General features: G+C 41.7%; 1 protein-coding gene across 4 annotated transcripts in view; it reads left to right on the forward strand.

Moving 5' to 3' along the window:
* Positions 1 to 17,158, forward strand: part of PTK6 (protein tyrosine kinase 6) — a 68,884-nt gene that overhangs the window by 4,210 nt on the left and 47,516 nt on the right. For 3 of the 4 annotated variants that reach the window (XM_033914767.1, XM_033914768.1, XM_033914766.1), the window contains exon 2: positions 12,474 to 12,595. In XM_033914767.1, coding sequence (XP_033770658.1) covers positions 12,474 to 12,595 — 122 coding nt within the window. The remainder of the gene's footprint in view (positions 1 to 12,473; positions 12,596 to 17,158) is intronic. The other variant, XM_033914769.1, reaches the window with a different exon arrangement.

A 17,158-nucleotide genomic window follows, 5' to 3' on the forward strand; every position in this document is an offset into this window, starting at 1 on the left:
TCCTTAGTGCCCCCAGTGCCTTCGTCCTGTGTCCATAGTGCCCCCAGTGCCTCTGTCTTGTGTCCTTATTGCCCCCAGTGCCTCCATCCTGTGTCCTTAGTGCGCCCAGTGCCTCCTTCCCGTGTCCTTAGTGCCCCCAGTGCCTCTGTCCTGTGTCCTTAGTGTCCCCAGTGCCTCCTTCCCATTTCCGTAGTGCCCCTAGTGCCTCCTTCCTATGTCTTGCCTTCTAGCCTTTGTCCCACCCCCTCCCCCGAAGCCATCCTCCTGCCTACCTCCTTCCCTCCCTCCCTCCAATGTCTGATTCAACCCCTCCCCCCCCCCCCCCCCCCCGCCGCCTGTGTATTGCCGCTGCCTGGCTGGCCCGGAACTTCCTCTCCGATGTCAAAATTGATGCCGGGAAGAAGGCAAGAAGCAGCGGCGGCAGACCGGGCTTTGAATTGGCACAGCAGGGAGGGAAGGAGGGAGGCAGGCAGCGGCGGAACATGGGTGGGCGGGGGGGTTTGAATCAGGCACTGGTGGGAAGGAGGGAGGAAGAAGCAGCAGCGGTGGACCGGGCTTTGAATTAGCGCAGCAAGGAGGGATAGCGATTGGCCGTCCCGGTATCCCACACACAGCTTCAGGACGCTGTCCCTGAAAACGGGACATTTTGGTGTCCCGAAGTGGTGGGTTGGGACAACGGGACGGTCGATCCGAAAACGGGACTGTCCTGTTGAAAATGGGTCATATGGTCACCTTACCCATATCCCACTCTAACTACTACACTTATGGAGGAATCTGTGAGCCTTCCAAACTCCACCTGAATCTCATTGTACCTACATGTAGGCAGACATAAGGGCCATTGAAGTGGTGTACAGTTGGGTCCAGTTGGTTTTTAGGTGGATTTTTGAAGGCTCACTATTCACTATAAGGGAGTTAGGGTAAGATGTATACCTGGGACCTTTTATGTGATGTTCACTGCAGTTCCCCCTGAGGTGCCCCACTACTCTGCTGGGATGTCTGTGTAGCCAGTCTACAAAAACTGTTGGCCCTTTCTATATCCCAATGACCTGTTTTATGTGGTTTTCTCTTGTACATGTTTTATTTCGAAAATGGTTCAAAAACATAGATGCACCTCTGAAAAATGGCCATTTTCAAAAATACAAGATAGATGTTTTGAAAATGGGCATGTTTGGTACTGGATTTTTGTGCGTCTTCCATAAAACATTCAAATTTGGATTTGGACATCATACGAAAATTGTTTGCTTTGTAAAATAAGCACCAAGAACTCAGCGGGCAAATGTTCTTCCATAAATTTTCACCTATAGGTGCAAATATGTGCATCTACTCTAGGCTTATACAGATGTAGTTTATGAAATGCATGTGTACATAATATCTACCCATAACCCACTGTATCGCTTATAAAACTTTAGTGCTGTTCTTCAAAATCAAACTTTCACATCTCCTATCTTTACTTGATAAAAGCATCATCCCCTTTTGCTCTTCTCGGAGCCTTAGATCGGCTGACCAGAATTTATTGACTATACCTTCAATCAAAGAATTCTACTATATAAGAAATACTAATTTTTCTGTTGTAGCTCCAACTTTATGGAACGCCATGCCACCTCAACTCCGCTTCAAAAACTCCCTCGACAAATTTAAGACTAAACTAAAAACATTCTTATTCCAAGACGCATACCACAACATTTAAATATTTCCTTTCCAACAGCATAGCAGTATATTACACAAACCACTTTTAAGAAGCGATCTCCATTTCTGCTGTTTTATTCCCTCCTTCCTTATGATTATTTGTTTTTAATGATGTAATTATTAACTTCCCCCCTTTTACCCTCAAACTCATATTTATAATTTTTCTAATTAATGTTCACATTTCCTCCGCCTACCACCTACAAAAATTTTTATTTTAACCTTTTTTAGCTTTGTAAACCGGCCAGGTGCACGTCGATAGTCGGTATATTAAAATTTAATTAAACTTGAAACTTGATCTATGCCCAAATTAGAGAACCCCCACCCTAAAAAAAGTACCTACATCTATTACATATAAAAAGCAGGCACTGTTTTTCTGTGCACCTCTTTCAACACTTTTATACACTATTGAAATTTTATAAGAGCCTTTTTCTTTGTGATTTACACAGAGAAAATATTTTATAAAATTAACCCCATACTTCTTGATTTGCAGCATGCAAGGACCAGTGTAGCCCACATCTGTTGGAGACTGAGAGGCTGAAAATTGGAACATCTACTTAGACAATCACTTTTCTTTCTGGCTTCCTCAATTACAATACAAACTCACAAATCTTCAACAATAACAAGCCACCTCATCCTTAGCCCCACTACCACCCCAACCTCACCTTCCATGCAAGTTTCTTACCTATGGCCAATTAGTTATTCTTGCATGGGACCCCAAGAAGCAGTCTTGCAAAATTCATCCCTCAAGACTTTAAGTAACTGATCCAGTACCATTCCCCCCTCCATTTCACTTCCTCTATAATGGCTCACACACTCCACACTCACTTGGTCCTCGAGAATCCATTCATTGCCTAATAATTTAGCAAGGCATAATCGAAAGGAACGTCTAAGTCCGTTTTCGCCTATGTCGCAAGTCGTCCAAAGCAGTGGCAAACCTAGCATATGTGACACCCAGGGCCCATCATTTTTTGACACCCCCCATCTATATGAAAAATATGATTTTTAGTAACAATCCACATATCGCACAACAAGAGTGTACCTAGGAAAAGGCAGCATCTTAAACACTGCAGTGAGCACTAGAACACCAAAAATAAGCCAGATCCTGCACAGTCAATTGATCTTGTACAGTTGATGCTATCAGAAAGCCATGTCCCTTTCATACACACAGACAGATACACCCTCGCCCAAAATGGAATAATCACAAACTAAAAATAGAAATATGTAGACAAAAGTTAAACTGAACCACCAAGAAACCAAACTCTGCATACAATGCAACACACTACAACACCACAAAAACAGTAATACATGTCCTCTAATACTCTGTAAAATATAAAGACAGTAGATGTAAATTTGAAAAAACTGATACATAACAAGCACCACTTTACAAATTAACAAATAAAAATAAAACAAATAATGAGAAATAAGAAAATACCATTTTATTGGACTAATCCCCGTAAGCTCGGTCCCCATCCCCGCAAACCACCTGATTCCATCCACACAAGTCTTGAATTGTTTTATATTGAACTTGTTATATTAAAGTATAAAAAGAAACAATATTCTGTACAATTGTCAATTTATAAATCAGCGTCTTCTCCCCACTCTCTCTTCCCCATTTCCCTTCAACGTCCTCAGCCCACACTCTCTCCACTTTCCTTCAGCACACGCACATAAAAACAAGCAAGTAATTTTATATAATTTTCATTCTATTCATTCATAGAAATTAAAGTCTAAATAATGCCAGTCACATAATAAAACATGATTTTACAAAAATAATTCCATGCACTGTCAAGCCTGCAAGGATTACTAGATGTCTTTCAGCAGCTCCCCTCCCTCCCTCCCCCTTGCCTTCGTGGCCAAGTCAAAATGATCTACCAACAATAAAATTTTAAAAACACAAAGCACACTGTTTGCAGAGAAAATGTTAATTATCATTTAACATTCCGTGGGTTTTCAAAGAGGTCAAGGCAGATGACTTTATGCAATGTCACCTCAGTAACAAGTATACAAAAATAGACAAATATACCCCCTACCTTTTACTAAACTGCGATAGCAGTTTTTAGTGCAAGGAGCTGCACTGAATGCCCCACGCTGCTCTCAACGCTCATAGGCTCCCTAAAACCACTATTGCGGTTTAGTAAAAAGGGGGCCATAGTGCAAAACGGACACATTTTGATCACTAAATTGAAAATAAAATCATTTTTCCTACCTTTGTTTGGTAATTTCATCAGTCTCTGGTTGCACTTTATTCTTCTGACTGTGCATCCAATATTTCTTCCCTTCTTTCAGCCTCCTGTATGCTTCTTCTCCTCCAGACCTCATTCCCTCCCCAAACTTTTTCTTTATTTCACCCTGCCCTTTTCTTTCTTTCTTTCTCTCTCCATGCCCCCTTTCTTTCAGTATGTCTGTCTTTCTCTCTCTCTCTTCGTGCCCCATTTCTTTCTTTCTTTCTTTCTTTCTTTGTTTCACCCTGCCCCCTTCTTTCTTTCTCTCTCCATGTCCCCTTTCTTTCTCTATATCTGTCTTTCTCTCTCCGTGCCCCATTTCTTTCTTTCTCTCTCCATGCCCCCTTTCTTTCTTTATGTCTGTCTCTCTCTCTGTGCCCTATTTCTTTCTTTCTTTTACCCTGCCCCCCTTCTTTCTTTCTCTCTCCATGCCCTCTTTCTTTCTCTCTGTCTGTCTTTCTCTCTCTCTCTCCATGCCCCAGTTTTTTCTTTTTCTTTGTTTCACCCTGCCCCCTTTCTTTCTGGCTCCCTGTCCCCTCCCCCCCCCCGGTTTCTTTCTTTCTCCCTCCCCTCCCCCCGCCATTGGTAAAATGCTGCCACCGCCGCTTGGAAGTAGTCTGCCACTGCCGCCATCAGGAACAGGCTGGCTCCGAGTTCGCCCTTCTTCTCTTCCCCACAGGGCCGACCAACTCTTGCCATCCGACGTCAATTCTAACGTCGGAGAGGACGTTCCAGGCCAGCCAGGCAGCGATTGGCTGGCCCAGAACGTCCTCTCCGACGTCAGAGTTGACATTGGACAGCGAGAGTTGGTCGGCCCTGCAGAGAAGAAAAGAAGGGAGAACTCAGCCAGCTTGTTCCAGATGACAGCAGTGGAAGTCTTTCCCCGGTGGCAGCCTATTCTCCGGTGGGTGGCCAGCTGTGCACCCCCTTGGGGCGTGCACCCTGGACGGACCGCCCTCCCCTTTGGTACACCACTGGTCCAGAGTAAAAATCAGCCTTGGACACATTTTTGAAAAATACGTCCAAAATATTTTTTGTTTCGAAAATCGTCTAACTATACGTCCTGGCGATCTGATCATCTAAGTTGCTAAATCGTCCATCTTTATACCACAGTTTCGTCCAACTTTTCATCCAAATCATAAATGCCTAGAACAAGCCCTGTTGGACGTGGGAGGGGTCTGCAAAGTGATGGACTGAACACCCAGACATGGCACCTAAATAGTGGGGTACCTTACAAGGCACTGCTGTGAACTTAACAAAAAGGGTACCATGTCTTCATCTCACTACAGCTCCCTTATAGGTCATGGTGAGCCCCCCAAACCACCTCCAGAATCCCCTAGACCCACTTATCTACCACCCTAATAGCCCTTATGGCTGCAGGAGCCACTTATATGCCAGTAAAAAAGGGTTTTGGGGGGTGTATAGGGGAGTGCACATGTTTAAGTATCAATGCAGTGATTACAGGGGCTTATGGGCATGGGGCCTCCTCTCCATGATTCCCTAACTCACCCTCAAGACGGGTTAAGCTGCCTCTGTGCTGGACGACTAGGCTTTCCTATGCCAGGCTGCCAGGTGATGATGGTCTGGAGGCTGAATTTTAAAGGTGTGATTAATATTTTTATGGGGGGGGGGTCGGTGATCACTGGGGTAGTGTGTGGGGGTCTGTTTTATGTGTTTGCAGTGCTTGTCTGGTGACTTTAGGTGGGTTTTTCACAATGTCCAAGTTCCGTCGATCCTGGGCTGTATAACTTTCGGTTATACATGCTGTACGACTAAGTCTAAGCCAGCCCAAGTCTCGCCCAACTCCCGCCCTTGACACTCCTCCTGAAATGCCCCATTTAGCTTTGGTCGTTCAGTGGCACTATGAAGGCCTAGGTCGTTTAGAAATACGTCCAAAACCCGTTTTTATTATCAGCACTTGGACGTATTTGGATAATGTTCGTCCAAGTGTCGACTTAGGCCGGTTTTTGGACGTTTTTCTCTTTTGATTATGAGCCCCATAGCTGCTATCACTGGTATGGGCGCCCCTATACTCCTTCCACATAATGACACATGTGCCTCTAATTTCTCTGGATAGCCCACATCTCCAAAACAAAGGCCTTCTCATGACATTTAAATAGCTGCCATCTTGAGTCAAGCTAGCCTTAACCACTTCCTTCACTGAAATGAATCTACACATTTTAAATTTGCATTGTTGCCCCTGAAGTGCCACATTTTCAATTAACGAGGGGATGAGAGACAGGTAGTTTGAACTACATGACTTTCACTTGATTGTAGCCCTGCCTTCAAGCTCTGTTTAGCTGCTACCCTAGACAAAATACAGAAAATGCCAATAGGCGGCTCAGTCCCACACTGCGACATACTTTTACAGGAAACTTTTGCTGCTTCTTAGCTTCAGGTCCACAGTCTTTATCACAGGGTCCAGGTTTCTAACCAAGGTGAACCATCCTTTGGAAAACAACATTTTATTGATTCTAATAAAGTTCCTGTATCCTGTATCTCTACAGTTTTTCTTTTGGATTTTAATAGGTGGCTCATACCATGTGCCAAAAGAAGGTTTTAAAAACATAGAAGGATGGAGCAATATATGGAAAAACAAAACACTATTTTGTAATGCTGGGCTACATCTTTCTGAGGCATGAGAAAGGATCCTTAGGGAGAAACACAGGCAATACATTTCTTGGCATTTAGCTAGAAGCCTGGGTGCTAAACAGAAGCAGATGAACTCCAGAAGTCACCCCCACTTAAACTAAAACCAACAGCAAGAGTGACAGCAGTAGAGAAAGGCCTTTTTGATATAGCTTTCAATCCTTAACCCTACCCCTCTGCCCTCCAATCCAGCCAGCTGATTAACTGTTCCCTTTAACTGTATCCATGGCATCCTGTTTGTCTGTCTTGTGTGTTTAGATTGTAAGCTCTTTCGAGCAGAGATTGTTTTCTATAGCGCTGCGTGCATCTGGTAGCGCTATAGAAATAATTAATAGTAGTAGTAGAAAGGTGAATTGCTAATTTAGTTTAATTCTATCAGCAAGAAAGTAGATGATGAGAGAGACAATATGTAACTGCAAAGTTATGTGAACAAAGTTCATGATCTGCAAGCCCAGATGTTACACGCAGACTTGGATATTGTTTCTATCACAGAGATGTGGTTAAATGACTCCCATGAATGGGATGCAAACATATTGGGCTATACCCTATTTGGGAAAGATAGAGATAGTCAAAAATGTGGAAGGGTAGCTTTATTTGTGAAAAACAATATTAAAGTGACTGAAATGCATGGGACCTGGGGAGAGGAACCCATGAGGGAAGAGGTGATGCTAGATCTTGTGTCCAATATCTGGGTGGGTGCTCAGTTAGCCAACAATAATTTTCACACTGTATTATTTGATGCCCAAACTAAAGTGGACACACAAATCATAATATCCTAGATTTTAAGCATGCTGTCTTTGTTAGAATGGGAAAGTACCTTTATTATGCTGTGCTTATGGATGCTGGCCTATCTGTTCTTGCTACTTTGTCTTTGCAGTCTGTGGGTTTCAGATTCTCATCCTGGGTGGAGGCTGGGCACCTAGGATGGTTTGTTCCTTCTGCTATTACTTTCTCTCCAGTATGCCCTCCTCTAAAATAAAATTGGTCACTTGGAATGTCTCTGGGATTATGCCACCTATTAAGCGAACTAAGATTCTTACTCAGCTTAAGCCCCATGCAGTAGATATAGCTTGTTTACAAGAGACTAAGCTTATGCATCAAGAAAATTTGGAACTTCCTGGATAGGGCAAGTTTTTTACTCTTCTAATCCACACAGAAAAGGGGTGGGGGTGGGGGTGGGGGTGGGGGGGTAAGCAGTATTGGTACAAAAAGGCTTTATAAGTCAAATTACTCACATTCAGAAAGATATGTATGGAAGATATCTTTTATTGCGTGTTGAGGTACCAAGACTGACATTTCATTTTCTGGTGGTCTATGCCCCCAACAATTATCAACATGCTTTTTTTCATAACTTGGTTCAAGTGTACACTCAATCTACCCAACTGCCCCTTATTTTGACTGGTGATTTTAATCAAGTGCTTGACCTGGGTGTACTGATAGATAGGACCCTAAAACCGTTGGCACAATGCGCGGCAAATAAAATGTTAGGCATGATAAAGAAGGGAATCACGAGTAGATCGGCGAAAGTTATAATGCCGCTTTACAGAGCAATGGTCAGACCACACTTGGAATACTGTGTCCAACATTGGTCTCTCAACCTAAAAAAGACACAAAACTGCTGGAGAGGGTGCAGAGATGAGCAACAAAGCTAATAAAAGGTATGGAGAACCTGGAATACAAGGAATGACTTAAGAGACTGGGATTGTTCTCCCTTGAGAAAAGGAGACTGCAAGGGGATATGATCGAGACTTTCAAAATACTGAAAGGAATCGACAAAATAGAGCAGGAAAAAAAATGATTTACAATGTCCAATGTGACATGGACTGAAGCTGAGGGGGGGGGAGGGGTGTGGGGGGGGACAAGTCCAGGACAAATATCAGGAGGTTCTGCTTCACGCAGCGGGTGGTGGACACCTGGAATGCTCTCCCGGAGGAGGTTGTTGCAGAATCCACCGTTCTAGGATTCAAAAGCAAACTAGATGCACATCTCCTTACGAGAGGCATAGAGGGATATGGGTGACTAGAATTACGCCAGATATACACCTGGCTGGGCCTCCGCTTGTGTGGATCGCTGGACTTGATGGACCGAGATGGCAGTTCTTATGATAGAACTTCTGCGCCACAGGTCGCCACCACGAGCTCTCAAAAGGGACTTCCTTTTCTCTGTTACGCTTTGGAGCTTGTGGATCCCTGGCGACTTCTTAATCCATCTGTCAAGGATTACACTCACATGTCTAGAGCCCATGGTTCTTGGTCTTGGATAGATTATGTCCTGACCTCTCCTTCTTTGTTTTCCTATCTTCTCACAGCTACTATAGGCCCAATTGTGGTTTCAGACCATGCTATTTGCTCGATCGAACTTGATATATCTTTGTCTCAGGCAGGTCTCTCTAGGTGGTGCTTCCCCTTTTTTATGGCTCAGGACAAACATTTCCAAGCATTGCACTCCCGTTATGAGGACTATGCCCAGCACAATGATCAGCATAAGTACAACTCTGCCCGATTCTGGGATACCCTTAAAGTAGTCTTATTGCTCCGTAGTCACCCGGGTACCTAAGGGCATGCGAGCCTTTCTAAAACTTGCCTCTCTGTTCGGTGTTAAAACTATACTACTGCATTGGCTTCACCCAGAGACACCCAGTTTGGCACTTCTTATACAATACCTACAGATGGAGCGTTGGAGAGTAGTACATAATTTGGACACTCCTGGTGGCAGGCAACTTTGCGCTACTTGGCAGCCCTTCTGGAACTCACTGTCTCCGGCTGCCCGGAGAAGATGATTGAATTTATAATTCCTCTTGTTACTTTTATCTCTTCTAAAGCCAGTCAGCAGTTATTGGTTCCTTTGGTGAGGGAGAAGGGTAAAAATTGAAAATGGAACCTCTGAAGGACTTTCCTTTCTGCTCTGTTATTGGACCCTTTTGTTGATGTCTATGTTCTGGCATTGTTTTACTGCTTAATAAAATAGGTTTAAAAAAAAAAAAAGAAGGGAAAGTACTTGATGAGATGGAAGAACATAAGAGTGGAGGATCTGTGGTTCAAACTGAATAGAGCTATAAAATCAGCAACAGATCTTTATATAAGGAAGGTACATAAGAACAAGAGAAAAAGGAAACCAATATTGTTCACCAAACATGTTACTGACAAAATAAAGGCAAAAGATGTGGTATTCATGAAAAACAAAACACCACAAGAACAGGAACACAAGTGAGATTACTGGATAAAAATAAAAGATGTAAAGTGAGAAATATGGCTGGGAAACGCTCTGGTGGAAGAACAAATGGCATTAAAAATATAAGACTGAACAGGTATATTAATGAACAAAAGAAGGCTTGAAATGGAATTGTAAGACTGATGAAGTTATGAACCACTCTATGGAGAATGAGGAAAAAGCAGATGATATTTTTCTAGATACATTATGATAGGAGGAAGTGCAAAAGTGGCATTGTGAGACTCAAAGGTGAAGGGGTGGAATATGCAGAAGCTGGCAAAGATAAGGCTGAACTGCTTAACAAATATTTCTGTTCTGTGTTTACAACTGAAGCGTTGAGAGCGGGACCGCAGAAGACAAAACCCAAATAGGGCTGGAGGTGTGGTAGGCCCTGATTGAATTTCAGATTGTGTTCATATGGAACTGGCTAAACTAAAGGTGGAAAAAGCAATGGGGCCAGATGGTGTGCATCTGAGGGTACTAAAGAAACTTAGGAAGTTCTGGCTGCTTCCCTGGCTGACGTTTTCAATACTTCTATAGAGTTGAGAGTGGTACTGGACTGGAGAAGGGTGGATGTGGTCCCTTTCCAAAAAAGTGAAGGAAAAAGAAGGAAAGTACAGGCCTGTAAGTCTGACTTGTGTGGTAAGTAAATTAATGGAAACACTTTTAAAACAAAAAACTGTGAAGTTTCTGGAATCAAGTGAATTACACGCAACATGGATTCACTAGAGGCAGATCTTATCAGACAAATCTGATCAATTTCTTTAACTGGATGACCAAAGAGTTGAATAGAGGGAGAGAGCTAGATGTGGTGTAATTAGATTTTAGCAAAGACTTTGACAGTTTTCACACAGGCATCTAATAAATTAACTGAGTTCCCTTGGTCTGTGCCCACAAAGTTACGGACTGGGTCAGGAACTGGTTGAGTGGAGGGCAAAGAGGAAAAGGATGTTGTGGTGTGCCTCAAGGTTTGGTTCTTGGGCCTGTTCTTTTCAACATTTTTGTTAATGATATTGCAGAAAGGCTGTCTGTTAAGATTTGTCTCTTGGTGGATGATACCAAAATCTGCAATGTAGTAGACACCTCTGATGGTGTGGATAACCTGAGGAAGGACCTAGTGAATCTTGAGGAATGGTCTGAAATTTGGCAGCTAAATGCAAGGTTTCCAAGTAGCCAAGTTTATTTAAACTAAACATACTGCTTAGAGAAGACCATCAAAGTGGTTTACATTCATATTGTGTTCTGAATACAGAAAAGAAATTACAATAATAATATAGGCGAGAAAAGAAAGCAGAAAGAATTAATGTGTGAAAAGTTAGGAGACATCAGACACTATCCAGAGGGAGAACCCATACATGGCAAACATCCCTACGGAGCAAACGCTTTATCAAAAATATATGTTTTGAGTTAATTCTTAAATGTAGTGATGGAAGGTTCTAGATGTAGTTCTAATGGACGTGAGTTCCATAATTATGGTTCCTGTATACTGAATATTTTTGCTCTAATAGAAGGTCATGCATTTGGGCTACAAAACCCAAGGGAATGGTACAGTTTAGGGGGTGAAGAACTTTTGTGCACAAAAGACTAGGGCTTGGGGTGTGATAGTATGTGATGATCTTAAGGTGACCAAATAGGTTGAAAAAGTGATAGCGAAAGCTAGAAGGATGCTTGGGTGCATAGGGAGATGGATGGCCAGTAGGAAAAAGGAGGTATTGATGCCTCTGTATATGACTTGGTGAGACCTCATTTAGAATATTGTGTACAATTGTGGAGACCAAGATTTCAAAAAGATATAAACAGGATGGAGTTTGTTCAGAGGAAGGCTACTAAAATGGTTGTTGGTCTACGTCATAAAGCATATGGGGACAGACTTAATCTCAATATGTATACATTTGGAGGAAAGGGGAGATATGATAGAGTTATTTAAATACTTGTATCTGTGTGGCATAAATATGCATGAGGTGAGGTTTTTTTTTCCAACTGAAAGAAAACTTCAGAGTGAGAGGGCATAGGATGAAGTTAAGAGGTGATAGTCTCAGGAGTAGGTTTGACAGAGATATCCTAAATTCTCTCCTCCCCATACACCAAATCAACAATAATTTACTCTTCATTCCCATCAGAAAAGCTCCATTATTTTTCAGTTTACCTAAGGATTATGCCTCTTCCATCTCCATAGCCACTTCCAAAATTTAATGACCACATTCCTCATGAGTGTCAGTGGAGGATGACCCACTCCACCCGTGTAAGAACACAAGAAAATGAGAACTGCCTTATTATGATGTATCAAAGGTCTGTCTAGTCCAGTTGTTTCTAACAATGGGTATTCCTAGTCACAAGTACCTCCATGAAGCAGCAAGATTCCATGGTACTTACCTCCAGAGATAAGCAGTGGCTTTTGCTAAATAACAGCTTATGAACTTGTTCAAATTTTTTTTTTTTTAACACAGCTATATTAATTGCTTTCACCACATCGTCTGGCAACAAGTTCCAGAAATTAGCTATGCATTGAGTGAAAAATATTTTCTATGATTTGTTTTTGGTTGCTGACTCATTGGTATTCTATTATGCAAAAACATCCAGTACTAAGTGAATTTGAGTCTCCTCTCTGGCTTTTGCCAGAAGCTGTGTTTCAGTCTGTGGGGAACATTGTGCTCGGTTGCTTTGCTTAAATGCATAATAACTGCTGAATTCTCCATCTCTTTCCAGATGGTTCTTTGAAACTTTATCCCGCTCAGAAGCTGTGAAAAAGCTCATGTCACCCACCAACACGACTGGAGCCTTCCTGATCCGAGTGAGTGAGAAGCAGGGCTTCAAATATGTACTTTCAGGTAGGAAGCTGAACCTGATGTGCAGATTTGCAGACAGTTTTAGGTGCCAGTCCCAACCCACTGTATACTGTATTACATAGTGTGGCCCCTGTGCAGCTGCTTATCACAGGTTCAAAATGCACTGGATGAAAATTTCATAACATAGGAGCAGGGCGCGAATAAAACTACATTGGGTCCTATATCTGTGGGCCCTCCTACCACGAAACCCTATTTTTTATGTCCTCACATTCCAATATGTGTGCAAACTTACCTCTGCCATGGAGCACCTATGTACCTTCCCTGTCTAGATATTGTTATAAGAATACCCTTTCAGTTGAATATAAAGGAAAGGCAGAAATAGAGCATTATGACTCGTTAGCAGCCATGATTAAGACAAAATATTCCTTGTCCCTCTCCCCCTCAGATCTTTATTCATGGCCTTCCTCCCAGCAGGTCACCTCTCCAGGGAGCCAATGCTCAAAACTAACACCAGCTCTAAAGAGGGGTTAATGCCAGGTTTGTATGTATGTTATTGTGTGCTGAATGCTCTAATGGTTTTAGTCCCAGCCAACCCCCCCCCCAAAAAAAAAACAAAAAAAAAAACCCCAACAACCCACATGCAGCAGTGGTCTGGTGGTCCCTCCCCTTCTCAATTTAGCCTTGTGATCCAGTGCCTCCCTCCCAGGCCGGGATGGGCCAGACCCCTCGCATAAATCACAAGTCACTTCCTAGTAGTCTAGTGGAGGCCCAACCCCCATTCTTCTAGACCTTTCATAGGAAATAGGCATGATAACTACTCACATCTGTTTCTCCGGATTGCCATCTTCAAAATGGTAGTGCCCTGTCCCGCACAGTGCATCCTAGGATGCACTTGGAGAGACCTATCTACCAGAGCTGCCCAATTCAGGGAAAACTTTTTCAATTCGATTTGGACTATTGAATCAATTTTTCAATACGATTCACTTTCAATGTCACAGCTTTTTAAGTTTAAAGTTGAATCAATTTTTATTGTAAAACTAAACAAGACAGATTAATACAGATCGATCCTGCACATTCAATGCTAACAGAAAACCATTTCCTTTTCATACACATAGAACTGCTCCAACTAATAGCCAATCTGTTGATCAAATCAGAAAGGATTCTGGAAGACTGCAAAGTGGTGAATGTTACGCCGATCTTCAAGAAAAGTTCGAGGAGAGATCCGGGAAACTACAGACTGGTGAGTCTGACCTCAGTACCGGGAAATATTGTAGAGGTGCTGATAAAGGACTGCATCATTGATCACCTTGACGGACACAATCTGATGAGGACCAGTCAGCACAGCTTCAGCATAGGAAGATCTTGCTTGATGAACTTACTGCACTTCTTCGAGGGAGTAAATAGGCAGATAGACAAGGGTGACCTGGTCGACATTGTATATCTGGATTTTCAGAAGGCATTCGACAAGGTCCCGCATGAACAACTACTTCGATAAATTGCAAGCCATGGAAATACTCACGTGGATTTAAAAACTGGTTGGCGGATAGGAAACAGAGAGTGAGGGTAAATGGACAATACTCGGACTGGAAAAGCGTCACGAATGGAGTGCCGCAGGGTTCAGTGCTTGGGCCCGTGCTCTTCAACATATTTATAAATGACCTGGAAATTGATATGATGAGCAAGGAGATTAAATTTGCAGACAATACAAAGTTATTCAGAGTAATGAAGACACAGAAGGATTGCAAAGATCTGCAACGTGACATAAACACACTCGAGAAATGGGCCGTGACATGGCAAATGAGGATTAACATGGATAAATGTAAGGTGATGCATGTCGATAACAAAAATCTTATACACAAATACAGGATGTCTGGTGCAGTACTCGGAGAGACTCCCCAGGAAAGAGACTTGGGAGTACTGGTAGACAAGTCAATGAAGCCGTCCACGCAATGCAAGGTGCTGGCAAAAAGGGCAAACAGAATGCTAAGAATGATTAAGAAGGGGATCACAAACAGATCGGAGAAGGTTATCATGCCACTGTACTGGGCCATGGTATGCCCCCACCTGCATCCAGCACTGGTCGCTGTACATGAAGAAGGTCATAGTACTACTTGAAAGGGTCCAGAGAAGAGCAACTAAAATGGTTAAGGGGCTAGAGGAATTGCTGAAAAGTGAGAAATTAGAGAACTCTTCTCCCTTGAAAAGAGGAGACAGAGGGGACATTATCAAAACATTCAAGATAATGAAGGGAATAGACTTAGTAGATAAAGACAGGTTGTTTACCCTCTCCAAGATAGAGAGAACGAGAAGGCACTCTATAAAGTTAAAAGGGGATAGATTATGTACAAACGTAAGGAAGTTCTTTTTCACCCAGAGAGTGGTAGAAATCTGGAACGCTCTTCCGGAGGCTGTTATAGGGGAAAACACCCTCCAGGGATTCAAGACAAAGTTAGACAAGTTCCTGCTGAACTACAATCACTTCTATTTGATTTTGGTTCCTTTACCACTAATCCCTTGATCCTTGGCGATTTTAGTATCCATTTTGACGATCTTAATAGTATTTACACTAAAGAAACTCTTTCTCACATTAACTAGCTTGATTTATGTCTACTATTAACAGTTCCAATGCATCAAGCAGGACATATAATCGATATGGTCTTAATTTCTTCCTCTGCAACTGGTAACTATCTGACAGGCCCCTGCCTGCCAGTCCCCTGGTCAGATCATTACTTAGTTTCTATAACCCATATAACTTCATTTAACAAAGTGCACGCAATACATTAGACCGTTAAATATAGAGATTTTAATAACCTATCTTCAGATTTAATTACCCCAGTATTTAAATTAAATCTTTCAGACCTAAAGGCCAGCTCTTTAGACGATTTCCTATCCCAATGGAATGTATCCACAAAGCTTCTATTAGATGAATTAGCGCCGACTCAAATAAGATCCATTTCAGCACGAAAACATTTGAATCCCTGGTTTACGTCAGAACTTGTTCTTATTAAAAAATAACTTCTATCTCTAGAACGTAGGTGGAGAAAAGATAAGACCCAGATCAATCTTGAAAAATTTAAAGAACACTCAAATTTGTATAAAGCAAAAATAAACCAGGCAGAAATGAAATACTATTCAAGCCAAATTTTGAAGCTAAAAACGTTTCTGCACTTTATTCTATTTTAAAATCTGTTATTCTACAACCAAAAAACAAAATCAAATAACTAATACTCTGCCTACTGCCCAGGAACTTGCAACTTATTTCATAGACAAGGTTAATAATATCAGGAAAAATCTAACCATGAATCAGCATTCCATACCAGATCAAGACCAAACTGAGCCAAGGTCATCATTATCTTCAAAATGTTCTTCAAAATGTTCACAATTTAATCTACCTAATCTTATGGAGATTGAATCCCTTATTAATACCATTAATACTAAGGGTTCCCAAGCAGAATCAATTCCCCATTTTATTCTTAAACGTTATTTTGCAATTTTCGGTCCTTTCATCCTCGCTCTAATCAACGAAAGTCTCCAACATAGCATTATGTCCAAGGCATGGAAGGAAACAGTCATTCGTCCCATTATTAAGGATCATAAAATCAGTTCTGAGGAAAAAACCAATTACAGGCCAATTGCAAATATCCCTTACTTGGCAAAGCTGACTGAGAAGGTAGTATTTAATCAAGTATCAGAATTCATAGAAAAAACAAACATCTTACATCCAAATCAAACAGGCTTTAGACAACATCACTCTACAGAACATTTGTTGATTGGCAAGTCTACCTCCATACTTTACTTTCTGGATCATCATACATCTGTTCTTCTGATTTCTATCGATCTTTCATCGGCGTTTGATACAATTGACCACAATCTTCTTAGAGATAGACTTCAGTCTAAAGGCATCAAGGATCAGGTTCTTCTTTGGTTTAAATCTTACTTTGAAAATCGTTCTTCAATTGTGTCCTTCAATAATACAACTTCTGAAAGTTTCTCGGCTACATATGGTATTCCACAAGGATCGATTCTTTCACCATTTTTGTTTAATATTTTCCTTGCACCCCTCATGACTTTCTGTTAATCCATTGGCTTTACCGTATTTGCTTATGCAGATGATATCCAGCTTTTACATCCGCTTGATCCCAATAATTATCTCGAAACAATAGCAATTAATAAAAAACTTGAACAGATTCACCAGTGGCTTGATGCTAACAGATTAGCTCTTAATGTTAATAAATCAAATGTCATGTTCTTTCCCTGGAAAGATAGTTCTAAACTAATTTTTCCAATTTCCATTAAGAGTACCACCTTACAGATGATAAGTAGCATTAAGATCTTATGGGTCATCTTCAACGATAAACTAACCTATCATGATCACATTAGTAACATTGTTAAATCAACTTTCTACGGACTAGCTCAAAATGAAATCAGATGTTTACAGATCATCCAAAATGCATCAATCAAACTTATAATGAAGGCTAAGAAATTCAATCACGTGACTCCCCTTCTTAAGAAAGCGCACTGGCTCCCAGTCGCTCACCGTATAATGTATAAATTAAGTCTGCAGCAGCAGCCTCGAAAAAAGCCAACAGGATGCTGGGCATCATA

This window comes from Geotrypetes seraphini, chromosome 11, assembly GCF_902459505.1.
Source record: "Geotrypetes seraphini chromosome 11, aGeoSer1.1, whole genome shotgun sequence".
Taxonomy (NCBI): Eukaryota; Metazoa; Chordata; class Amphibia; order Gymnophiona; family Dermophiidae; genus Geotrypetes; species Geotrypetes seraphini.